This window comes from Colletotrichum siamense (assembly GCF_013390195.1).
Source record: "Colletotrichum siamense strain Cg363 chromosome Unknown KSG_Cg363_contig03, whole genome shotgun sequence".
Classification (NCBI taxonomy): Eukaryota; Fungi; Ascomycota; class Sordariomycetes; order Glomerellales; family Glomerellaceae; genus Colletotrichum; species Colletotrichum siamense.
Window position 1 is genome coordinate 6,298,988 of NW_023501016.1, and position 25,232 is coordinate 6,324,219.

At 51.3% G+C, this 25,232-nt stretch overlaps 9 protein-coding genes across 9 annotated transcripts; 6 read left to right on the top strand and 3 right to left on the bottom strand.

Annotated features, from left to right (window-relative positions):
* Positions 1-1,079: 1,079 nt before the first annotated feature.
* On the top strand, positions 1,080-1,439 carry CGCS363_v005680 (uncharacterized protein; the record flags this gene model as incomplete). Its single annotated transcript, XM_036637529.1, has 2 exons — positions 1,080-1,140; positions 1,201-1,439. 2 exons carry the CDS (start codon positions 1,080-1,082, stop codon positions 1,437-1,439), a joined length of 300 nt encoding a protein of 99 aa, XP_036497684.1.
* A 961-nt stretch (positions 1,440-2,400) lies between these two features.
* Positions 2,401-3,465, top strand: yfnG (putative sugar dehydratase/epimerase YfnG; the record flags this gene model as incomplete). Its single annotated transcript, XM_036637530.1, has 1 exon — positions 2,401-3,465. One exon carries the CDS (start codon positions 2,401-2,403, stop codon positions 3,463-3,465), a length of 1,065 nt encoding a protein of 354 aa, XP_036497683.1.
* A 344-nt stretch (positions 3,466-3,809) lies between these two features.
* Positions 3,810-5,213, top strand: CGCS363_v005682 (uncharacterized protein; the record flags this gene model as incomplete). The annotated part of the gene is made up of 1 exon (XM_036637531.1): positions 3,810-5,213. One exon carries the CDS (start codon positions 3,810-3,812, stop codon positions 5,211-5,213), a length of 1,404 nt encoding a protein of 467 aa, XP_036497036.1.
* Positions 5,214-10,199: 4,986 nt separating this feature from the next.
* sprC (Streptogrisin-C) lies at positions 10,200-11,342 on the top strand (the record flags this gene model as incomplete). Its single annotated transcript, XM_036637532.1, has 1 exon — positions 10,200-11,342. One exon carries the CDS (start codon positions 10,200-10,202, stop codon positions 11,340-11,342), a length of 1,143 nt encoding a protein of 380 aa, XP_036497682.1.
* Positions 11,343-15,005: 3,663 nt separating this feature from the next.
* Positions 15,006-15,932, top strand: CGCS363_v005684 (Extracellular serine-rich protein; the record flags this gene model as incomplete). Its single annotated transcript, XM_036637533.1, has 3 exons — positions 15,006-15,138; positions 15,191-15,551; positions 15,605-15,932. The coding sequence occupies 3 exons, from the start codon at positions 15,006-15,008 to the stop codon at positions 15,930-15,932; spliced, it is 822 nt and encodes a 273-aa protein (XP_036497688.1).
* Positions 15,933-17,071: 1,139 nt separating this feature from the next.
* Positions 17,072-18,617, top strand: maoA-1 (putative flavin-containing monoamine oxidase A; the record flags this gene model as incomplete). Its single annotated transcript, XM_036637534.1, has 3 exons — positions 17,072-17,419; positions 17,504-17,825; positions 17,881-18,617. 3 exons carry the CDS (start codon positions 17,072-17,074, stop codon positions 18,615-18,617), a joined length of 1,407 nt encoding a protein of 468 aa, XP_036497687.1.
* A 227-nt stretch (positions 18,618-18,844) lies between these two features.
* CGCS363_v005686 (uncharacterized protein) lies at positions 18,845-19,724 on the bottom strand (the record flags this gene model as incomplete). Its single annotated transcript, XM_036637535.1, has 2 exons — positions 18,845-19,481; positions 19,540-19,724. 2 exons carry the CDS (start codon positions 19,722-19,724, stop codon positions 18,845-18,847), a joined length of 822 nt encoding a protein of 273 aa, XP_036497686.1.
* A 1,326-nt stretch (positions 19,725-21,050) lies between these two features.
* On the bottom strand, positions 21,051-21,309 carry CGCS363_v005687 (uncharacterized protein; the record flags this gene model as incomplete). The annotated part of the gene is made up of 2 exons (XM_036637536.1): positions 21,051-21,185; positions 21,241-21,309. The coding sequence occupies 2 exons, from the start codon at positions 21,307-21,309 to the stop codon at positions 21,051-21,053; spliced, it is 204 nt and encodes a 67-aa protein (XP_036497685.1).
* A 1,617-nt stretch (positions 21,310-22,926) lies between these two features.
* On the bottom strand, positions 22,927-24,560 carry CGCS363_v005688 (putative transporter; the record flags this gene model as incomplete). Its single annotated transcript, XM_036637537.1, has 2 exons — positions 22,927-24,133; positions 24,214-24,560. The coding sequence occupies 2 exons, from the start codon at positions 24,558-24,560 to the stop codon at positions 22,927-22,929; spliced, it is 1,554 nt and encodes a 517-aa protein (XP_036497681.1).
* Between the last annotated feature and the right edge of the window lie 672 nt (positions 24,561-25,232).

The window sequence follows — 25,232 nt, forward strand, 5'->3', positions numbered from 1 at the left end:
GCATCGTATCATGTACTGTTCCGGCTTTCAGCAAATTGATACATGCAGTAGTGGAGATTGATCGTCCAGAGGGCGGCTACTGGTGTGCACCTGTGTTTGCATACTATCAACGGGACGGTGCCAATTATACTTCGTCGTTAGCATGGGGGCAATTCATAATTGCAAAAGTCACAAATGAAACGGGACTAGGAATTCCATAATTTGGAGTGTTCATTACATCCGTTGATCTAACAAGGCACCGTCGATGCCGGTCAACGGGCAGACAATCTAAAGAAAAGCATTATGGTACGATACTTCCGATGCGTAATTATTACAACGAGAGCTACAGATTGCCTGCCGTAAGAGGTCTAGTTGGAATGAATTTGAGCACTAAAGACTCACATGGAACGAACGACGGGCTGTGACGCAAACGTTGATGACAAGCCACCCGCTACGCCAATATCAAGGCTATGATTATCCATTCTTTGAAGCCAGAACCGCGATTCTGGCTCATATGGACCACTCTGTTCATGGCATTCCGAAGTTTTGGAGTGGAAAGAGTCATGTCGTTCGCTCTATATGCGAATCATTCGGACTCGGGAGGCAAAGACAGTTCGGGGGGACCGCTTATGCACTTCTATAGAAACGCAACCCATAAAACGCCTCAGATCCTTAAGCGAGGTAGCAAAGGTTTTACTTGACAGCAAAAAGAACGAATAATGGAGCTGATGTTTCCCTACAGCCCTAAGGAGCGATGTAAACTCAACCCAGCGAGGCGTTCGGATTGGCATCAGCTCATGGCCGCCCCTGGCTTTTTGAAGCTCTCCCCGCAAAGTTCTGAGGCAGAACGTCCCTCCCTGGGGCCAATGGTTCGGTACGCTGTCAATATGTCAATTGGACTGCCTCGTCAAAACAACGCCTGTGAACATTTAAGCTTGTTGAGTGACACTCGGTATTTAAGATGACACCTTCTCCCGCAATCACAGGAGCATTCTTGAACAACTATACTATAATCACATCTCTCTTCTTCCCTTCGAATTCTAAGACTTTCTGTTTAATTTGTCGTTATCTGGCATAACACTATTTGCTGCTCCGTCAAAATGCAAATTTCCACCTTCACCGTCTTTTTCCTAACTGTTCTGGTTGGCCAGACTTTTGCCTGTGGGTAACATGTTTATAAGGCACACTCATTTTGTACATCTACTAATATTGCATTTGTAGCTCCAGCCAGAGGTGGTAAAGCATCCCAGGTCGCTGGCGGTGCTGCTGCCGGAGCTGCGGCCGGAGGCGCAGCTGGGGCTGCTGCCGGTGCGGCGACCGGTGCCAGCAAGGAGGGTCAACCCTGTACCGGCAGAGTTGACCAGAGAGATCGTCAGGGAACGTGCGATGCCAACGGTCGTTGCGGTATCAACACTCCGCCAAACATTTTCGATTCTGTTGCCAGTGATGACTGCGAATAAGGCGCGGCCTATAAGATATCGCAGGATGGCAAAGTTCGGTGTCTATGTGACTAGCAACATGGCCACTAGAAACTAAGAAATGAAGGTTTAGGCAGAGAGAACACCTAATATCCATATGAATCAAAAATAAGATCGTTTTGCGGGCTTCAGGTAAAGATTGGTGAAACTTTGAGTATTGAATGTTGTATGTCAATCGAGTACTGACTTTCTAGCACAGAGTTTCGAGTCCGGCCGGACCCGGATATCTGCCCCGTAATGCCGGGTTCCGGTGCCGGAGACAACTCGGAGGCGACTCTACCGCACCGTACTTTTCAGTTCAATCAAAATGATGGGCATTCACTACAGTGCGCAGCAATCGAATTGCCCACAAATAGTCGCCCATGGTGCAAGTGGGATGCCGGGGCTGATAAGGCGCATCTTACGTGCATTGCGCCGAGCTTAGCAATCGGTCGGCCGAATTGGAGCGGAACGGGGACCCTTGCGGAATATGAATTCCGCCCCAAGGGCGATCCAAGGTGCTGCAGGTCGACACAGGGAAAACATGCCCTTGTTGAATCAGTTGTACACAATCGCAGATCTTCTGAAACGATTGACTTCTGGTCTGCATGAACCCATCCGCTGCATAGTGGCCCATGCTGGAGGCGCAACACGTCAGGTCGCATTGCGTTCTGACTGGTGTAAACTTGTGCGATGTAATGATTAGATGCCAACAATGGATCACCATCCCCGTCACAGCCATCGCCACAGTATTACCATAAACCAGCCGTCTCGGCCACATTGTTCCTCCGCATTATCTCAGATTCTTTCCTTGCCCCGCTGATGATTTCAGGAAACGGAGCTGTCAACGTTATCACGAGATCTCGTCGACCGTCTTAAAGAAGTAACAGCCGTGACTATAAATCACGAACCGGAACTCAAAATGACGAAGAGAAGACCATCAAAACCCTGCAATCAAGTCAAAATGGCACCTAAAACTGTCTTTGTCACTGGCGCGAACGGCTACATCGGCAACGCTGTAGCGCGCGCCTTCGTTGCCGCTGGATGGAAAACCTACGGACTCGTCCGATCTCTGTCGGCCGCAACAGCTCTCGCCCAAGAGGAGATCATCCCAATCGTCGGCGCGATCGACGACCTATCCGCACACGCGGAGATCCAGGCTCACCTTCCGGCCACCGTCGATGCGATCGTATCGGCAACCGAGAACCCTTTAGACTACATGCCGCATTACAACAACACGATCAAGCTTCTGCGAACTGTTGGCGCCGCAAGCTCTGCCGCAGGAACTAGACCCATTGTGATCTTCAGCTCCGGCTGCAAGGACTACGGCATCGGGCCCCACTACCACGGCGCCCCGGACCTCGCCCCGCACACGGAGGACTCTCCGATCAACACGGTACCTTTCCTCATTAACCGTGCGACGCATGCAAGGAAGATCTTTGATCACAGCGATGTCTTCGCTCCGGTATTGGTCAGACCTACGAACGTCTACGGTCGAAGCTCAAGCTTCTACAAGGCCTTCTTCGATGTTGCGGCCAAGGCAGCCGCCGACGGAAAGCCCCTCTTGCTGCCCGCCCCACCAAACACCATTGTTCATGCCTTGCATGTCGACGATTGTGGAGAGGCATACGTCGCCATTGCTTCCCACGTCAACACATCCGAAGTTGAGGGCCAGGTCTTCAACATCTCTGCCCAAAGGTACGAGACTGTGGACGAGGTGGCGAAAGCCCTGGTCAAGGAGTACAACATCACAGCGGGGCTGAAGTATGTCGACCCTTCTGAGCTGAAGGATGACGAAAACCCCTGGCCAAATGGAATTATCAACTTTCCGCAGTGGACAGACTCTACAAAGCTCACGAACCTCACTGGCTGGAAACACCACCGGCCGTTGTTTTCCGAGGGGTTGCACGTGTACCGTGTTGCGTTTGAGGCGGCGAAGGCAAGTGGCCATGAAGGTGTGAAGCGGACGAGTGGGTATCTGGAAGCTTTGACGAAGCAGGGCTTTGTGAGCCAGAACGGAGGCAAATAGAGTTGCCTCTAGGCATCTGCGTCAAGGGCTGCAATGGTGTAGATTGAACAGACTTGTCCCTATAGCTGCAGCCACGTGTCAACCATCCCGAGGGTCATAGAGGTGTCCAATACATAAGGTAGATGACTGATCACACCAGTCATATCTTTTAGGGCCGGTTATTCCACAATTTCGCAATCTAGTTTTCCTCCCAATCTTAGGCGTCTTTGTCTTTCTTCCGTGCTTCAGTACTGACTTCGGCACCCCTAATAAGCGAACCTAATCACCTGTCAATCATTTGAGCTGACACCGCAGATCAACAGAAGCCAAAACACACATTACAACAACTCCTCTTCAAGCGCAAGATGGCGACTCTGATTCGTCTTCCAGTAGAGCTGACGAATATGGTGGCAGCCTATTTGACGTCCGCAAAAGACTTCCTTTCTTGGATCTCAGTAGATCCCGATGTTTTACAGAAACTCCTGGAAAATAAGTCAGTGGCTTTCGAGTCTTTCATGGATCGCGATCTCCTTCCCCCGGCTCTGAGTATTTTACGCCTCCGCGAAATCCACCAGCAGTCCACCGAGCTACCGAGCGTTCAAGATCTCGTCATATCCGCCTTCAAGTCGAAAGTCGCCGCCGAGGAAAGCACCCCTGGATTGGTGTGGCCCACGGACAAAGCTTCAGCGTTAGCCCTCCTAGAACTCATGGACGAGGTAGAATGCATTGTCACGGCAATGCAGAACTATCGCTACAGAGATGACTCGTTCTGGCCCGAGACTCCGTGGCTCCACGAGCACCCCGAGCACTCCAAGCGACCCGAGGGTCTGAATTTCATGTTGTATGACGAGCGGACGACGAGATTACTCCAGCACGATAGTTTCTGGGACAAGAAAGACGAGCACAGCATGTTCGTTCAGAAGAAGCTTGTTCTCCTCTTCGAGATCTACGTACTGTGTTTCTGTTACGGCAGGGAATTCCCTGATCATACGTCCGATCAAACACCGTTCGAGATTTTATCAATGGCAACCGAGGACACGTCAACGCGAATTGACATTCGTGCCGTCGATTTCGGCGAGCAAATAGATAAGCTTGCTTCTTGTCTCAGCCGCACATGCGACAGTATTATTGATTCAGCTTTGCGCCAGGTTTTGAACATACGGCAGGTTGATGCCCAGCCTTTCCGGGGTTCAGACGTGGTTCTGCAAGAAGGAGTGCAAACTCTAAAAGAAGCCCTTGGAACACAGAAAGTCATCTTTCATTCAGCACGCTGGAGCTATTATCGAAAATTTGTGACTTGGACGCGGACGGGTATTGAATCCATGACTGGGGCTGAAGCTCGCCGACTTTTAAGACCGTCAGAAGTTGGTTTGATACCCACGGATCAAGGCCGGGTTCCACTCTATCGAATTGCCTGCATGGATACGGGTGAATTCATCGTCAAGGATGGATATGATGGCTTCACTGTGGTCGCATATCTCGAAACCTTACAAGAGCAACAAAACTGGGATCGTATGGACGGTATTCACAACGCCTGGAAGCTTTTATCGGGAGGTATCTGTAGACTGGCTCCTTTGCTGCGTCTTGACGAGGGTGAAAGACAAACAAAGATAATAGGAGCACTCTCCCGAGCCAATTCTAAATGCAGGTCTGCAATAGAGGCAACTACGAGCCCGCTTCAATGGTTTCAAGGCAGCTTGAAGACATGGATCAAAGACTACTACCCAGGCTCGCACATTGGGGTCCAACCGTGGGTTGTTGCATGGTAACATACCTTTTCGAGGATTGGCTCGTTGAATATCTACATGAATTTGCTTCAGCTAATGCGTCATACTGTCATGGCGTTAGTGGAGTTATGTGCTTGCTTGATTTTCTGGAGAGAAGGTCTCCATTATGAAAACAAGAAGATTACTTGAAAGCAATAACTTTCAATTGAACTCTTAATGAAGAACATCTCGTCACTACCTTATTGATTGATAACTCGGACTGTGCGAGGTGCTGCTGCAGAGCGATCTAGCCCCCGTTACCAAAACTAATTTGATATGCTGCTATGCAATATTACAAGCTGGTCATGATTGTATGCCATTAAATCTGTCGCAAGATGTAGACTGGCTAACTGGGAAGCACCCCCAGCGCCACTCTGATGTCTTCGGCAGAACCGGAAAAAAGCCAGGGCTAAACTTTGTCTCCCTTTACCCTGTCGTGTCCCTTCAGAACTTGGCCCCAGTCCCATGTAGAGCAAGACAAACCCTGGCGCACCATGTCGACGACATGGTTCTTTCCGACAGAGCTATATCTGATGATTATATCGTATTTAGAAGACCCAAAGGACCTCTACTCATGGATATCGGCAAAACCTCAAGTTATTACACACATCATCAATTACAAGTCGACAGTTTTCGGAAAATACATCGACTGCCATCTGCTCCCAGAATTGCTAACCGTGGTGCGCCTCCGACAAATGCATCAGCGACATCCCACGAGGCCAAGCACCAACCATCTCGTCAAGTCAGCTTGCGACTGGTTGACCGGCATCGGGCCACGCAACCCAGTCGCTTTGGCCTGAAGACTTTGATTCCATCCTCACATTACTGAAAATTATTGAAGAGGTCAACACCGTGCTCTCAGGGCTTTGGGTGCACGAGTATGAGAACACGGAACAATACTACGTTTTGCCCTGGCAATTCCTGCCATCCTCCCGCCGGAATCGAGACGATTGGTTCACGGATTCTCATCAACAGGAAGATCTCTTTTTCAAGCAACGCGCGGTGCTTTGTTTCGAGATCTATGTTCAGTCCCTATACATAGGTAGAGCCCCCGATGAGAGTGCCTCAGAGCTTGCCCTATGCAGAGACTTGGATACAACTTTGGCCACGTGGGAAACACAGGATGGTCTCTATCCTGTTTGGCTTTATTTCAATAACATCGCCAAGTTCTTCTACCGCAGATATGACGAGTACTTGTGGCTATGTTTGCGGGAGGTAGTTGACGTAGAGGGGCTGGAAAAGAAATTATCTGCGAAGTCGAAATTTGTGTTACGATACCAGGCGCAAAGCCTTAAAGACGCGATCCAAACGCAAGATGTGGTTTACCATTCGGCGAAGTTGTCATGGACACGACTGTCCGTAAGGCAAATGCCAAAGGATTTGGAAGCGATACCCAGCCAGAAGCTTGGTTCCTTTGAACAGCGAAGCCAAATCAGCCTCGAGTCAGCTCTCGTTTGTTACAGGAAGTCTGGAGGCGTGGATGTGCCAATTTATCGACTTGCTTGCAACAAGGGGCCATATTTTAGCCGGGAGTTCCTTTTCCAAAGAGACGAACGTGGGCTTACTATGGTGGCTCCCTTGCGCACGGCTAGAGAGAAAGAAGGCTGGGATTCTGTTGACGAGATTTTCAATGCTTGGCGATGGATTTCGGGGGGTATAAGCCCTATGGCACAGTTGCTGCACATGACTGACGCCGAAAAATGTCGAGTAATGTCCGAGAGCTTCGTGCGTGCCGATGCCATCTCAAGGTCTGGCATAGAACGCATGCAAAGAACGCGTCTGCAGGATAGATCGTTCTTGAGGAGTTGGATGATCAAGTTTTACTCGGGTTACCGCCCTTTTCAGCGGGGATTTTGATGTTCGGATTTGCCAGTATCTTAACATATCCATGCATTCATTAAGACTTTTGAACTCAACTTTGACTGTTCTCCAGTAGTGCTGGCCATCTGCTAATATTATAACGAGTCTTACTTGTACATCTGTTGCATATTATCGGTACCATTCTGCGTGGCAGCTGATGCTTGAACCTGACTTGGCGAGCGATCCAGTCTCGCTTTCAGCCTCAGTGGATTTTTCAAGATCTATTGTTTGTAGGAGGGACGACCCGCAGCCCTGTGTTTACTCGTGGTCGAGATTTTCCACGCATGACTCATGAGAGGCTGAAAGGAGTTTGTGCGGGACGGCGGCACAGTCGCACATCAGCGGATCGGCCCGTCCGTAAAGTGATGTGAAAGACTCAAGCGGGTTACTTCTCTCTTCTTCTCTCCACCGTCCTCCCCTAGCCAAGATTTACCTAACACGCCACACGCAAGATATAAGTCGAATTTCGATCGCCACAGAGCACAATGCTACATTTTCTCGTTTAGTTCATTCGCTTGCACGCACGCTCGTTCATGTGTTTGGTGGTTTTGGCTCCGTTGAACTCGATGAGGCCTTGGCAATTTGCTTCAGAGTTGGACCCTGTAAACCTTACTGGGATACTATCCTTTTCTTGCGGAGTTCAACAGAGTCCATGCTTTCATTTACCGACAGCCCCTCTAATGACCAAAACGGTTGACTCCGACAACATTCATTTGGTTCATGTCCCCTCACCAGCACTTGAACGGTATGGACAGCTTGAGCCTGGATCAATTCCTATTTCTTCGCAGCATGGGGCTGCGGTCCCTGCCCTGCACTCAATAATGATGGTCAGCTCTGGTACGGAGGAAAATATGTGTTAGGCGCAACTCCTTTATCAAGAGCTGACATCAAGATAGTCCCATGTTGAAGTCAACCGAGTGCGAGAGATGTGACTGCGACCACGGCGGTGACGGCCTCGTCTACGTTCGATATTGGCTCAACCACGATCCAACTGGCATCATGTCATGAACGTGCTAAGGAAACGACAGGCCAAGGGAAGTGGTAACACTCATCGTAATTCCTAAGCCGACATCGTAGCGTGAGTCCAGTGTTGTGGATCCGACGACGTCGAAGATGGCATGCTACAGCTATTTGGCTTCTTACCACCCGCCTCACTCGCAATCATTTCAAGTGGGACACGATAGGCGCCGGCGACATTTCCCTGAATTCATCCACGTCAGGGACGATCACGCTACCTTCCTCTTCAGCGATGGCGAGCCGGACAAGCTGTTCATTGAACGAACTCTCGTTGGCTGGCGGCCTATCATGCACGGTATCTAGCAGGCTTTACCGACGTCAATTGGGACCAGATTGAGGTATTTTTCATGAATGCCAAGTTCTGACGCCGAGTGAATGTTGCGGACCATGAGGGTCAGTAGATGCCAAAAAGACGACTAAGACTGTAACGAAGGCGACAACGCGACATCGGAAATTGTGGCAATCACGACGCGAAAACTCTCAAAAACCTTTGGGCGCTAGGATTTCTGTGCATCAGGCCTCGTAAAGTATCTTCATTCAATACCGCAACATTTGGACGCACCAATTTCAACATATTTTGTTGAAATGTTATCATGACGCAACTCCGTCCATAGGGCTCTGAAACTGACTGAACCGACCACGATATCCTCAATAACTCGCTTGCTTGCTAGCCATCAAGGTTCAGGTTTCTAGGCAACAGTCGCCTGATCAGAACAGTAGTATCCTCCCATCAAGCAAGTTGCTTGTCAGACGCCAAGAGATAGTAGGGTTACAATGACGGACAGGTTGGCGCCCAGCCAGCCTATCACGAGTTGACGCCAAGAACGACGGACCCGCCCTTTTCTCCGAGTTCCTATTAAACGAGGCTCTCAACTGGTTTCAACAGCAATTTAGTGTCGAATGCTTGTTATTGATTGGCGCTCTCCGCACCTTGGCAACGATCGCGTCATGATCGGATAAGAGGTGGAGAAATGAAATACCGAGGAACCTCATCCTTCATACCACGGTTCTCGACCTTCTACATAGGGCTCGCACATCACGGCCTGCCTCTGCCTTCCTAATGCGCTCGGTCTGCCAACGACTATGCTACCTTCCTGAAAAGAGGACCGACCGAGCCCGTAGCGAATAACAACTGCCTTGCCCCTCGGTGGTTGTGCATCTTAGTGTTCCTGGCCAAGTAAACGGGCATGCATACCACTACCGGCCGCTGTGAAGTACGAGTTACATAAGAATATTACCGACAGCAGGAGGATTGCAACATTCTCCGCAAAGCTGGCAACTCATGACCAGTGGCTGAGGTCTACATAAGATTTCCTGCTAGCGCCGGCTGCCGGCCACCCGACCTAATCTTGCAGGTCGAGGGCGGCGATCGTCCGGTCCTTGCACCAGAAATGGCTAGAAATGGCACCGGCCGGCATGTTACCGCTCGCCTGCCAGATTCGAAGATACAGCCGGCTCGAAGCCGATGCTCTGGACTTTACTTTGCATATTGCCAAAGCCAACGGAGGAGCCCGCGAAAAGCGCGAGTTCTTGGCCGCGTTTTGCCAGCTAAGAGATGCAGCATCTTATCGATGAGATGCTGCAATCTGGTCCATATCTTCTAGCCTACTCCTTCCTATTCGGCTGTAAGCCATCGCATCGCGGGGTAAACAGTCTTCAGAGGTGCCTTTTAGGGACTTTCCGATTAATACTACTGTGACATCGCGGGGCGAATGCTTTCCAAGTGCCTTTTGAGGAAGGCCCTGTTGACACTACGGAAGCCCACGGTAACACCACATGTCGGTTGTCTTCTCAAGTGCCTGTTGAGGAAGGCCCTGGTGATATCATGGGAATCTGCAGTAACATCGCAGAACGGATTGAGGCGTATTGGGAAGGAGGCATCTGACGATGGCTGGGGCGAAGTAGGCCTCTGTTTTGGCCAGCGGCAACAAGACCATGATGCTCGTCACGATATCATGATCAAGATGTGTATAAATAAGGATGAATTTCTCCTCCAGTCTGAGATTTCCTTTCTTCAGCAGCAGCAGCATCGGACTCATCTGACTTACTGTCTCCTCCTCACAACATCAAGACCTCTTTCACCCACTCGTTGTCTACAGCAAGTCAGCAGCCATGGAGCTCACTAAGTTCCTCTCTTTCCTCGCGGTCGTCCTCCCCGTCGCCTACGGTGCTCCCACCGAGGCCGCGACCAGCCTCCACCCCAAGATCCTCGCTGCCATGAAGCGCGACTTCGGTCTGGACGCCAGAGATGCCAACGCTCGTGTTGCCTTCGAGCAGCGCTCCACCGATGTCATTGAGTCCATCAAGAACTCCGCTGGTGCCAAGTTCGCCGGTGCCTGGATCTCCGAGGACGGCACCACCGTCAACGTCGCCGTCACCGACGAGGCCCTGACCTCCGAGATCACCAACGCTGGCGCCGTCCCCACTGTTGTTGCCAACGACCTCACCAAGCTCGAGTCCGCCAAGGCCGCCCTCGACGGCATTGACATCGCCGAGCCCGCTGCCCGCCGCGACGCCAACTCTGCCGACTCCGGCATTGCCTCCTACTACGTCGACGTTGCCGCCAACAAGCTCGTCCTTGAGGCTCTTGAGGGCAGCACCGCCCACGCCGAGGAGCTCGCTGCCAAGGTCGGCCTTGCCGCCGGCGAGTTCGAGGTCCGCACCGTCTCCACGATGCCCTCCACCTTCGCCACCGTCTACGGTGGTGACGCCTACCTCATCAACCGCTCTGCTCGTTGCTCCATCGGTTTCTCCGTCACCACCGGTTTCGTCTCCGCTGGTCACTGCGGTAGCGTCGGTGCCACTGCCACCACCAGCTCCGGTGCCTCCCTCGGAACCTTCTCCGGCTCCGTCTTCCCCGGCTCCGCCGACATGTCCTACATCCGCACTGTCTCCGGCACCACCCTCACCGGCTACATTGACGGCTACGGACGTGGCAACCTCCCCGTCTCCGGCAGCACTGCTGCTGCTGTCGGTGCCTCCATCTGCCGCTCCGGCTCCACCACCGGTGTCTTCTGCGGCACTGTCGGCGCTCTCGGCGCTACCGTCAACTACTCCGAGGGCCGTGTCACTGGTCTCACCCGTACCAGTGTCTGCGCCGAGCCCGGTGACTCTGGCGGTTCTTTCTACTCTGGCGCCCAGGCCCAGGGTGTCACCTCTGGAGGCTCCGGCGACTGCTCTTCCGGCGGAACCACCTACTTCCAGCCGGTCAACGAGATTCTCTCCACCTACGGCCTCACCCTCGTCAGGGCTTAATTGGCTTTTCGCCACGGCCGTCGCTACCATCTGAGCTGAAGTTAATCTTTGAAGAGCTTTTGGCGAAGCACGACTAGCAGACATACCCACGGTCAATGAAGGATGTTTTTTATGTATGAAGAGTATGACTTATCTTATTCTTATGGAACGATATTTTGGTCAGATAACGTAAATAAACTTGATCTATATATACCTTGTCTCTCCTGTGATGCCTGTGTTGTGAATGAAGATTGAAGACTTGCCGAGCTCCATATCAATACTGGCTTTTATGAGAATCGGATCATCACCCAAACTATGACTCAGAATGATCTGTGAAACCAATGGATATCTATACAAGCATCAGTTGAAAAGAATGGAACTCTTCAAACCTTTGGTTGTACTTGTTAAGGTATCCAGTCTGTTGTAACTATTACTTAGCTATGTGATGGTTGATTCTATTCTTAATCTCAGTATTGTCACCATGCCTGTGTTATTCTGGTCGTTGGTGTTGATGCTGTTGCTATTGTTAGTAAGTTAAACATTTCTGTCCTAACGGAGCAAAGGGCGTTTGGTTTTTATTCGTGTATTTGGCTCACTTTTGAAATCCGACTATGGAATGAAAATTGAACGATCTCCACCACATAAAGCCAAGTCCAAGTGAACATGAACTATGAAGAACGTAGTTCGTCAGACATCAGCAATCGTGGCTGTATTACTATGAAATCAATCCAGCATGAGTCTCCATAATCATTAAAAGAATTCTTCGACTTCAGATATCATCTCTTTTGCGCTCAACCTCTGCCGCAGCGGTTGCGTACACTGCGCTAACGGAGCAAGCATCCCTGTCGTCCCTGTCTCTATCCCTCTCCCTGCCACTATCGTGGTTTTTGTCGTCCTTTTTATCGTCTATACTTACTACTCTCCCGGATAGCAAAACTCCTCTGAGATGGAGACCATTGATTGATAATCGCATTAGATGACGAAAAGGTGCGCTATCAGACCTTACAGCACCTGTTTAAAAGTGCGATCAACATGTTGGATTGGACCCATTTCTTTTGATAGTCGAGCTTTGCGTTGGGCTGGAAAGCGGTGCACCAGCCGAAGTTCGGGTCCTGCCAGAGGCATCCTGCACATGGGAGACTCGGTTTGTCAGCCAGAGATAAGAGTGAAAACATGTTACAGCCAGGTCCGGACGAAACCCCAGTAAACATTGGAAGTGGATTCTTGGCCCATCTATCTGAGGGCAGTCATCGCATTTCTGTAGCATCCTACAACGGATAGCTCAGTTTCCGAGGATTTGTGCCCCAATGTTTTGTCTTGATTGCGAAATGGGCACACGTTCATCGGACCAGTAGAAAACTTGAGATGGGATAAGATGTGGCATAGGTAGCAGGAACAGTATGGAGAAGGTTATGCTAGATTTGTAGGACCGAACAAAACACATGGAGGACTCCACCACACCAAGTCGGATTATCTGACGCAATGCGCTTCAAGGACTGAGTGGCCTCTCGCATGTGGCAAGAGAATCGAAGTGAGGCAAATAGTGAGTGGAAGGCATACGTCACAATGTTGTTTGATTGTAGGCCGGAATATTTTTCCACGTTGAAAAACTTCAACACATAAAGCATGGGACGTCCTTTCTACAAACTAGTCATTTAATGCAGAAAATCATAGATTGTCTCCAAGCCCGTGATTTTCTAGAGTATGAAGATATTTGGAACAAATGTGCGGAACATCAAACATCGACGCCGCCTAAGATGCGCCTCGCTCACTGAATTGATGATGTTGATGGTGATTCACGATCTACGGGATCAACTCGATTGGCAGACAAGAACGGACCCATAGGGCAGAAGTGGAGCAAATACCGGCGCCGGTTTTTTCGGCCGCCGGGGACAATGTGGGCGCGCCCCTGGCCTCCGCGACAAGGAGGTTGCTTGTTACGAATGTGTTCCTGTTGGTTACAGCACCTGTCTACAGTATTGAAGATGCTCCACTCGGACGAAAATCCATCGGGCTTGAACAAATCATGCCGGCCGGCAATGTTGGCCTCGCTGTAGTTGGTTATCGGTAGAGATTGTCGGTAGATGATGAAGCAAAATGCGCCTCTAGCTTACAAACCTTCTCATCCAAAGCGCCGTCGTGGTAGAGTTTCTTTTCGGGGGGACGGCATCATGCGTTGAGGCTCGGCTTGATGGGTTGTGCCTGGCGCTAATTGTCGCAGGGTGCTCCTCACCATCTCACAGAGCGACAGGAACAAGCAGATAAAGGCCGAGCGGAAAACCCGAGATTTTACCAAGAGCCATGGGTTGCTTGGCAAGTCAAGCTGTGGGGCAGAAGCGACACGCAGAAACGGTCCAGGAGCGAGAAGACTGTTGGTTTTGAATCGACAAGAGCACAGCCTCTGTCGCAAGTGCAAGAGGCGGACGTAATGGCGTCGTGGCATACCAAGACTGCCAACAAGAAGTGCGAGCTGGTTGATACGCGGAGGCTGGCGATCTTTCAGAGAGATCTTCCTGGGACCCGTCGATGTTTTTCAACTTTTGGCGAAGCCCCCAACTTTTGGCGAGGGCAGCGGAGCATTTATTGTGGTCGAACGCGCCCGCGCGCTACGGAACGTTACCGAAGCATGGATTCATTGTCCTCTTTCGTCTCAATCCTGGGCAGTCGTTTCAGCCGTCAACCCAATAAGACTGACTAAGCGGACAGTTCAAGCCTCTTGGCGCCCTGCCGAACGCAGGTGCCGACTGCACAGTCCGAACGAGAGCGCTGTCAAGGCCTGTCATCATGTCATGACATTGCTACTGACAAGCCGTCGCAGTCTCGGTGGTGGATCCCCTCCCCCCAGAACAGCCCAAAACCATGTGCTCCTTGGTATTTCTTGGGCTTCTTGGGAGAAGGGGCCCGTCACATAAGCCGAAAAAGACCACCTGAAGGCGACTTGAAACGCCAGAAGCGCGCGAGAGTTCTCCTCGTCGGGATCCGTCCGCCCACTTCGGCCCCACTGACATCTCAACTCGGAAACGCAGACTTACGCCATCCCATGATCCTCGGTGGAGAGAAGGGACGGCGACGATCCAATCGACATGATCTCCCGCTAGATCGCCACCCACCCTGCGAGGTTCCGACTGCCCGAAGAGGAATCGTCCAGTAGAGCCTCAAACCATCACGGAACATCATCAGACATCTTGGCAGCACGAGCCTCAATGACGCCGAGCCTGAACCATCTGGCGCGAGGGAGGGTTGAGGAGGAGTTCGTCTTTCGTTGTCTTGACTCTGCAGTACGTCTGCGAGGAGACACCGGAGAACCTCCACTCGGGCATCCCCCTGTGTCGGCATTGGATTTCATCAGTCATTAGTCAACCCGGGAAAAGGCTTCTTGAGTCTTGGCTTTCGCGCTTTTTTCGGATGCAAATATGCGCCCTCCGCCGCAGCTAATATAATTCAAAATTTAGAGTTACTTGAATCTGGGTCTTGACCATCCTGTGTCTCCATCTTCACTCCTTTCTCTTCATCCCGTCCCTCCTAGTGAGGACAAGCCGTGAGATTTTCTTTCTTGATCGGCATTTACTGTCATTTACCCTTTTTTTAATCAGCCAGGCGCGAGTCACTGCTGAGCAGTGTTCACTTCAGTCATTCCTTCGGACTTTCCCTTCGATTCTTACTCGATCCGCGATCGGCTTCAATATGAGGGTTCTTTCAGCTTGGGCCTTGATGGCAGCGGCCACCGTCAGCGCGATGCCGCAGCCGCTGAACAAGAGAGATCCTTTCCCGCCTGATGGAACTGTGGTGGGAGGTGTTCCTCACCGGCCCTTCAGAAGTAAGAAACACAGGATGTGATACGAAGAACTAAAGCTGACAACTTCACACAGTCAGGCGACAAGCGGCACCGGCTGCACCGGCTACTCCTCAAGGCAATCAACTCATCCCGGTGGTGGTCGGCGGAGCGCAGGATACTTTCGTACCGAACTTGATCACGGCGCAGGTCGGCGATGTCGTACAGTTCCAGTTTAGCAACGGCAACCACACGGTCACGCAGAGTGCGGAGGGCGCAGCATGCCAGCCGCTGCAGGATACGGTGCCTACCGCCATCCACAGCGGACACATTCCTTTCAAGGACGGTCAGGCGATGGTTGGAACGTTCAACATGCCGATTACGAGTACCGCCACGATGTTCATGTACTGCGCCACGGGGCCTCACTGTCAAGAGGGCCAGGTGCTGGTCATCAACCCGTGAGTATCGTTCATCTCGAATTAGTATCACATGAAAACTAACCATGAATTAGCACAAACGCGCAACAAGTCGTTCAGTACTCGAAACTCGCAGCAGCCGCCAAGGCTAACGTCGACGGAAAGACAGTTGTCGGCGGAGCTGTTGGTCAAATCCCTCTCGCAAACGCCGCCTTTGTCCCGGCACCGGCACAGGGTGCTGGCGGTGGCGGTGGTGGCCCTCCCCCGGCTGCCGCTCCGGCCGCGCCTCCTGCCGAAGCTCCCGCTGCCGCCCCAGCTGCTCCCGCTGCTCCTGCCGAACCCGCCGCTCCTGCTGCACCTGCCGCTCCCGCTGAGCCCGCAGCAGCAGCAGCGCCTCCCATCGCCGGTGCCCTAGTGGCGTGAAGATGACGTGTTGAGGATACGAAGAAGGGGTCTTTGAGCTCGGGAAGCTCTTTCAGTGCGTACACACGTTGAAGTGGTTGTATGATTCTATTTTGTGAAAAGAAACAGGACGCAGCTAGGATGATTTTCCGTAGCTGAATGAAGACTAATCCACCTGTATGTAATAACCTTTTATGTATACTGTACGATGTTATCGGTGTCGCTGCATTATACTGTAGAACAATACCAAGCAGCTTGACCAAAGATTTGATGCAGATACCACGACAGCATTAGGAAAATGCACTCGGGGAACGGAGAAATGTTGGACATCTTCTGTTAACCAAAAGGGACTGTTGATACAGAGTGAGTTGCGTGTGATTCATATTGGCCAAATGGAGGAGCGAGTGGCATCTGGATAAGTACGGATACATGTTCAATCTGGTCGGTTTATGGTAGGTAGTATGTGAACTAGAGCAAAAATGATTAGGCCGTGGTAAGTGAGACTAAAGAGACTAAAGCGCTGCCATCAAGAAAATGACGCAAAGTGATGCGTAAGAACAAGAACCAAATGCCATGCCCATTGAAGCTAGGACGCGGATTTCTCGGCACCCGGTATTCGAACTGCACGTGCGTTGAAGAGAGATAAGCATGCGCCCCGCAGGCCGCGGCACCCGATCCATGTCCCGGCACCGGGCTTGAAGTGGGGCCGACTACGGCGCCTGAGGTCCCGCTTCTACGGTGTAGCATGACGGTGTACGGAAGATTGGCTCGCCAAGGCCTATGTAAGTAGTGCTTATTTGCGGCTCGTCCGAATCTCTGCGATAAACGACGTGCTTACACTTATCAGCGGCGTATCTTGGCGCCATGTTCTAAGGGCGCGTTGGCGGATTTGTTCCGCGCATCAGCAAGACGGCCGCGGAACACAGTTTCGTCCCATCATGAAGGAAGTCCGCGGACTCCATGACCTAGGCCTATGGCTTTGAGAAACGGAGGTAAATGCTGAGATGTGGCTCCAAGATGACTTTGACGAGGAACACTATTTAATGACGGCGGCTTCGTCACTAAAATCAATGGGTTTCGATAAGCAAAGTCGTTGCAACTCAAAGGGTCTTCATTCAACGTTCTCTCCCACTTGCTATCCTCCCAAAAAGATGGCCGAAATGTCCTCTACACCTATTCAGCCTGTTGATGTGGACGTCGTCATCGTGGGTGCAGGTCTCAGTGGCCTTCGTGCCGCCGTTGACATTCACAAGAGCGGTCTATCGTACGTGGTTTTGGAGGCCATGGACCGCGTCGGCGGCAAGACATTGTCAGTCCCAGCTTCTCCTCAGGGCGGTGTTGTCGATATAGGCGCTGCGTGGATCAACGACACCAGCCAGGCTGAAATGTACCGCTTGGCTAAGGAGTTTGGCTTTGAGCTCATCGAACAAACTGCCACTGGGTTGAACCTGTACCAAGACAGCAACCAGAAGACGATCTCATTTCCTTACTCTGGCATGCCATTTCCAGTAAGTCGCAGATGTCTCTGTTATTTCGCAAAAAAGGTGCTATTGCATCGAAATATTTGCACACGGCTGACCTGAATCCTATAGCTGGACGACAGGCAACAAGCGCAGCTATATGAGGCCTTTGGGCAGATAGCTGTTCTCGTGGACCGTTCTGATTCAGAGATGCCGTGGCTAGGACCCGATGCCAAGAGGATTGACTCTCTCACACTCGCGGAGCTGGGAGAAAAGGAGATCAGAGGCGGCATTGGTTCGGTTGTCTTGAACGTTCTGTCCCAAGCTTGCCATGGTCTTGAAAGCAGCGAAGTTGGCGCTTTCCCTGTCATCGACTACGTAAAAGCTGGAACGGGACTGGAGAACATCTCCTCAGACCTCAAAGACGGTGCTCAGTACTTGCGAAACCGCCAAGGTAAGTCATACGAGTGTATTCCGGGAAGTTTAGTGCGAGCTAATGTTGGTTTTAGGAAATCAGACATTCTCAACCCGGCTTGCCCAAAGTCTCAACGCCGGGGCAGTCAAGCTCTCAATGCCGGTATCCAAGATTACTCAATCGGATGAAGGCTGCATGGTCTCAACCAGCCCCGGCCCAGCGTACAGGTGCAAGAAGGTCCTTCTATCTGTCCCGTCAACCCTCTACCCGTTGATCCAGTTCACGCCAAGCCTCCCCGCCACGAAAGAGACACTAAGCAAGTCCAAACTAGGATACTACTCGAAGACTATCTTGGTTTTCGAGAAGCCTTGGTGGCGAGATGCGGGGTTTTCAGGCGCAATCGCCTCCGAGGCCGGGCCAATCGTTTTCAGCAGGGACACCTGCGTGCCTGATGACCAGCAGTACAGCATCACCTGCTTTCACGTCGCCGAGCCCGGACGACAGTGGTCTAAGTTGCGGGCGGAAGAGCGCCGGGAGGCTGTCCTCAAGCAATTCCGAACCATGTTCGGTACATTCGTTGACGGTGTCCCTGAACCAATCAAAATCATAGAGAAGGAGTGGACAAAGGATCCCTGGGCGAGAGGAGCTCCGTCCCCAGTCATGGGTCCAGGAGTCTTGACAAGTGACGCCGGAAAGGCTGTGCGTGAACCCGTAGACCACATCCATTTCATTGGAACCGAGACATCTTTGGTCTGGAAAGGGTATATGGAAGGAGCAGTGCAAGCTGGTATCAGGGGCGCGAAGGAAGTCATCGCGGACTTGGCGGAATGAATGTGATAAGGACAAGGGAATGTGATGGGGGCGAGTACGTGTCACAGAACGCAGAAAACGGTGGATGGACATTGCACGTTGAAATTGAAGGTCGCAATTAAACAATAGAAAATATTTAAAAGTCTATAAGTCTGCTGTTTGGAAGGGTATCCGCATATTTACATATTCAAAAGAGCTCGCCACGGTCATCTTCCCCTAAAGTAGGTGAAGTCATCAACAGACGACTCCTACTGCTCCAAGCTAGCATCGTGAGGGAACAAGCTGAGCTTCGAGAAGTCGAACTTGCCCTGCCTCTTGACCCAAGCACCGGCTCCGGCACGCTTCTTGAACATCATCTTGGGCAGAATCTGGTTCAAGCAAACGTCGACCTTCATGCAGGTGCCGCCCAAGCAGCAGCTCTGCTTGATGCAGACCTCACCACCAGAGCAGTCGTTCGTGGTGTTGCAGGAGGGCTGGCAGTCGTTGGGGACAGCGCAGACATCTCTGCCCTCGACAGTCCTGAAGCAGACGCATCCCTTCTCGCCAGCCTTGTCGAGAGAGCATGTGGGGATGGTCTTGTCACCGCAGGTCCAAGGGTTGCTGCAGCCGAGGGCAGGGCGGGTGGCGTTGACGAAGGGGCCAACAGTGGTGGTTGCGACGACAGAGACGGTGGAAGTGATGATCGGGATAGGGGCCGTTGTCGTTACGCCGGTGGCACCAAAGCAAGAGCAAGCGCTGCGGTATGCGGCGTCGTTCTTGCAAGCCGTTGCGTAGGCGGGAATGTTCTTGGTGGTGGAGGCCGGGGTATCAACGGCACGGTCGAAGATTGTCCGTGTAGCGTTCAGCGTGATGGTCTCGAGGCTTGTCTCGGTGACGAACGTGGTGCTGTCATTGTTAGTCGAAACTCTGCACTGCTTGACGTGACATGAGAAAAGAAACTTACGATGGCTGGGGAGTCTCAGTGACGGCAAGGTATGAGCTACATTCCGCCATACGAAGGACCATCGTAGCAGTTCCGAAACGCGTCGCTCTAACGGCGCGAAGACAGTTGTCGGCGTTGCAGAACTTGTTCTCGACAACTGCGGCAGAGGCCGCGACGGCGAGGGAGGTAATGGCCAGGAACTTCATCTTGATAGAAGTGAGGGTGTTGATTGAACGAATGTGATAAATGTAAAGAATGAAGCAGGGTGATCAAATGATGTCCCTTGATTGTGAGAATGAAGGTGAAGATGGAGTTGTTGTCCTGTCTGTCTGAAAGGTTCCTAAGAATTCGGACACTACGCTGGCCTTATTATATCCATGATGAAAATCTCACAGCTTATCATTTCCTTGCTTCCCAGAAAACAAAGTGTGATGCAAGGGACCGAGTAGCGCCTCGGCAACCACGAGGAAAAGCAAACACCGCATGGCCCCGCCGTCTTACCTTGAGCACATGCATACCGCCGCCACGGAACCGCACATCGTGAACATGGGCGAACGGAAAACAATCCGGTGGAAGAAGAAAAAAAGCATCAGTGCCCCTGCAGTGGCAACCCGCCAAAAATTGGGATATGCAGCCCAAAGTTCGAGGTAGAAGGTTTGCCTGGCACCAAGCCGGCAGGTCGCTGACTTGGATGGTCTGGCCCCACGGAAACTCACATTAGATCACGAAAACGTGGTCGTGAACCCTGGCTGTTGTTGTTCGTGTCCTCAAGGATAGCGCTGCGCACCGATGGCACGGCGCCGGCTGAAGCCTCCCGCTAATGAGCGACTTGGCTCATTTGAATAAGGGCTCGGCAGGTTCCATGATCGTGCGCCCAGAATAGGCGCGTCCGTGAGCGATAAGCTTACTTTTCCCACGCGTTCCCGCGCAACCGCATTTTGGTCCACCGTCGGCTAGCCCTGGCGGCCTGCACTCGTTTTCGACGCGACCGGGGCTAGAAGAATCGCGGTTGAAGTTTCCTAACTGTTGGGAAGTGTCTCAACAACGTCACTGGCTTCAGAAATGCTGGCTGGTCTGACGGTGTCCGGTGAGCGTGGTGTTGTCGTAGGTGGCTGAAAACTTTTCCCGCTGAGTGTCAAATGCCAAGAACCTATGATCGTCGAAAAGGAAGCAATCGAATTTCATTCCGGAACTATGGCAAATAGCCGTGATAAGACCGGTTTCGCATTGAATCTCCAATCGTATTAAGCTCGGTAGCCGCACGCGAGTGTCGCCTGATTATAGGCCAATGGAATGACGACGGCAGTCGGCAAGGTGAAGTTCTGTAGCCTAGTATGTCACATGGCGACAGTTATTGGTCGTTCCGGGAGGCTGAAAGTCACAAATGCATTTTGAGGTTTAATTAACACGGCGGCCGGGCACACCAGAAGCATCAAGTTATCAACTTCAACGTTCTTTATTCATCCCCTAACGTCTCGCTAGACAGCAGTTGAAACGAGACATTCCTTGTGCTACGCAGCTTCATGAACCGTTTAGAAGCTGGGATCGTCACAGCCACCAAGCTCAAAGTTAATGAAAGATAGAGGGCATCCAGAGTCGACAGAGTCCTTGCATGCCTGGCTCTTGCACTTGGTGTTCTTGAAGTTCTCTCGTGCGTTATTTTGTTGCTGCAGTCTCATATTAGTACTCGACTTCGTGTCAAAGGTTGAGCCTGCGTCATACCGGAGCAGCAGCTGCAAGCGAGGCCACAGCGGCGAGGGTGATGACGAGGGAAGTGATGGAAAGCTGCATTTTGGCTGAGGATTGGTAAAGTAGATTACTGAAGTATAAATGGTTGACCGGCAACGGATGAGAATAGAAGTTGAGTGAACGAGGTGAGAAGACTGGATGATTGACAATTATCGGCATTAGTTGAGGTGGCAGCGAGGAAGTAATATAGAGTTTTGGGCCTCCTCACTGTGTACGGCAATATCTGGCGTTGAGGGAACAGAGAGTGTTTACTGCTGAGTGGCGTGGAGATACGAGTGGGAGCCATGAGACGTCTCAGCTGTCCCCAGCTTTGAGGAGTATGATCGACGTTAGTGGGCTTCAAAGGTATCAAGTGGTTAATAATATGCTTAACTACCCGCATGGGCCAGCGTCACACTGGTAAGCGACTGATGCTCCCCTCCAGACTTTCTGCATTGGCGGATCAGTTTCTGCTGATCAGCACATCAATCGATTTTGTTTTCTACGCGAATCGAATTGATCACTTGGAATCCACGGGGTTTACATCAAGGTGTTCGTCGCTGACTTCTCACTAATCTGGACCAATGATGCGACAAACGAAGGGACATATGATTACTGTCATTGAAGGTTTTCGTCCCACTTTTGAACTTGCTTTTCCACAACTGTTTGGGCACTCTTGCTCACTTTTTCAGATGACAGGCGGTGAACCAAATGTTTAATGCACTGCAGACAGCTGAATATAGGGCTGATCGGTATAGCCGGATGGTCAAGTTTCAGACTGCCACCGTGTTGGATGGGGTGGCATCGCTTATTTGCACCCAAGCTGGGCGTCGAATCATGGCAACCCCTGCGAGGATCCGAGAATAGCAGGTGCCAGTTACAACCTCAAACACAGCTTAAGGAACGTCAGGTGTCCAATGTGTGAAGCTCGAAACGTGATGGAATATCCACGTTATCCAATTACCCACAGGTTGTGATAGTTCGCTTCCCGTCTTACAACTGACGGATTGATGAATGTTTTTCACAGCAGGCGCATTGACGTGACAACAAGAAGCGAATTCTGATAAGTATCCCTTCAGTTGTTAGTGATTCCCATAAGGGAAGAAAGATTCCATCGAAAAGACAAAAGCAAATCAAATGTTTCGGCGTTGCCAGTCCGATTGACTAGGCTCCACGCCGAGCCTTCGGCGTTTACTGCAGAGAAAGCAGCCCATTGAATATATGACGTCCTGAAGCGAAGAAAATGAGGACATTGACGTTGACATGAACATTACTGAGTAGCTATTTTAGCATACGTGGGCGCACTGAGCATGATGCCAGAACAGACCGTCGCTTGAAGCGCGGCTACGGCAACACGATAGCGTTACCTATTTCAGCCATCACAGCGCAGTCTCAGTCTCTCAGACTAGCGTTCTGCCCTTTCGGCCTGGCTTTAGACTGAGATCGAGTTTAGTCCGGATTTGGAATTCCCAAAGCGGTCTCCTTCGTCATCAAAAGTTCGGGGGGTTAGAAGACAGCTAGCACGAGGGTAGAAAAGGCCTAAGGCCGCCTGTTTGAGAATAGGTGCGAAATGCCGATCGGCCTTGATGATTCTATTTCAATTTACCAATGGCTATGACACTTTTGAGAATGAAAAGGTGCAGCTTTTGCACCTGGTGATGCTTGTGAAACCCGACCGACTCAAAGAACGTAGCGAAAGTGAGCCAATTTGAAGTCTGTCAAGTCCATGAATTTGGACCGCTCAAGCTCCAGCGCTGCCGTCTCCTCAGACAACTCAACTCCTGATGCTGCCGCCAAACGATCCCTTCGTTTGTTCTCCCGAATATTTACGAAGCGGAGAACCACCAGCACCAACGCTGCACAGCCATACATAATGGCCACCATCATCTTGCCTCGCTTGTAGAGGGGAGCGTCGTCCGCCCGGAAGGTCTGTGGACCAATCCAATTTCCAGCTGCATATGCAATAATTTGAAGACTGTTAACAGTGACCTTCTTGGTGTATCCTAAAGTATTATTCGAGATGGCAACCATGACCAACCCCCAGGAGGACCCAGAAACACTAATCATCCAGTAGCCCAAGAGAAGTGCTCCCTTTGAGGACAATGGGATCGTGATCATCATGATGCCTCCGATAAGAGGAAACATGATTGCGACGAATGCGAAAAGGGTTCGATCCATGTACTTGTCAGAAAGCCAGGTGAACAAGAGTTTCCCACCAATATCGAAGAGTCCAGATGGAGCGCCCAAAAGGAGTGAGAGTCTGGCGTTAAAGCCGAAGGAGTTGACGATGATTGAACCAAATGTCGTAATGCCGCCGTTGGGTATATTCATCAGAAATGAAAACAGGGCGTAGAGATAGGTTCTCGGGTCGCGGAACGCTTCCCGGAACTGGCCCCACTTCCATATCCGATTGCCGATGCCTTGGAAGTTGTCTCGAATTCTTTCAATCGCTATCAGGCGTTGTCGATCATCCAGGAACTTGGCGTTGGCCTGATTATCGGGTAAATACCAAAGGTTGAAAGCTCCAGTTAGAACCGTGATAAGACCGAGTACCAGGAACAGAATCTTCCACGGCGCGATTGACGATTCTTCAACCGCCGATAATCCATAGCCTATCAGAGCCATGATGATCAGGGAGAAACCGTTGCACGACAGCCAGTATCCGACTCGCCGGGCTTGTTCGCCCTGCTTGTACCACATTGATGTGATCAAAACGAAGGCGGGCGTGACTGTTGCTTCGAATGCTCCGAGGAAGAATCGCGTGGCCAGTAAGCCAGCGTAATTATGCGTAGCGGCATGGCATGTCAAGGCGATGCCCCAAGCCAATATGTTGGCTGATACATATTTGCCCACGGGAAGGCGGCGAAAGAGGTACGTCGTGGGGAACCTTCATGACAGATACAACAATCAGCACAAGTACCTATCACTGAGCGGGTCAAGATAGAGAGAGGGGGGAGGACATCATACTCCCAAGCAAGATAACCTGCATAGAAAATACTTGAGATCCAGGAGAACTCGTTTCCCTTGAGGTTGGTGTCTTCACGAATCCCCATGAGAGAAGCATAATTGAGCGTCGTCTTGTCGGCGAATTGAATCATGTACACCCAACACATAAGTGGCAGCATATTAATGTCGATCTTTCGCAGGGTTTGGCGTTCTTCCTCTGGTGTGAACTCGATCACGACGCCGCCAGTGAGTTTCAAAGCTGGATCAACATCCGTGTCGTCCATCAGCTTCACTTGACCGACGTCAATGTCAGGAGCTTCGCTATCTCTTTTGACGGGCAAAACATCTGCTTCCGTCTTGGGCGCCATATTGACTCGAGTATCACTGAGACGTAGCTAGTCTCTTGAAATAATTCTGAGAAAGAGGACTATCGATGGTCAAGAAAGGTGAGGAATGGACGGAATGCGGTCTGTTGTCAAGCTGCTGTCCCTGCTTAAGAACTCCACGATGATTGCGAGGTACTGGGAGCTTTATTATCAATACATCCTCTAACATGTGTGTTGCTGGCATATCGGCTGATTTAAACCGCTGGAGTTCGGTGTGCGATAAGCTGTGCAGCCGGGAATATCTGCATTCTGGGTACTTTTGATGTTGATGAGATACGGGCTACCAACTTATCAGTGAAGCGGCAATCGTTTCCCATCTGGCCTATCGAAGAACACCGAATCCGAATCCGAGTACTCGTATAAGATTCTGTCTCTATGTATGCGGCTATCTTTAACGAGCACTCCGCCTCCACCCCCACGGACACGTCCATCTCCTCCCCCGGACAACTCCGCCGCCGCCTCCGCCTCCGCCTCCACCCCCGCATTCATCCCAGATGGTATCTGATTGTCATTCAGCCTTCGGCATCTATGAATGTTGGCCGAATGATAGCTGTCTTATAAGATCAATCAAAGCTGAGTAGAGAATCTGGAAATCCACAATGTGCACCATTACTTCAATTGAGCACTAGTCTTATCTTATCAACTTCAATGACC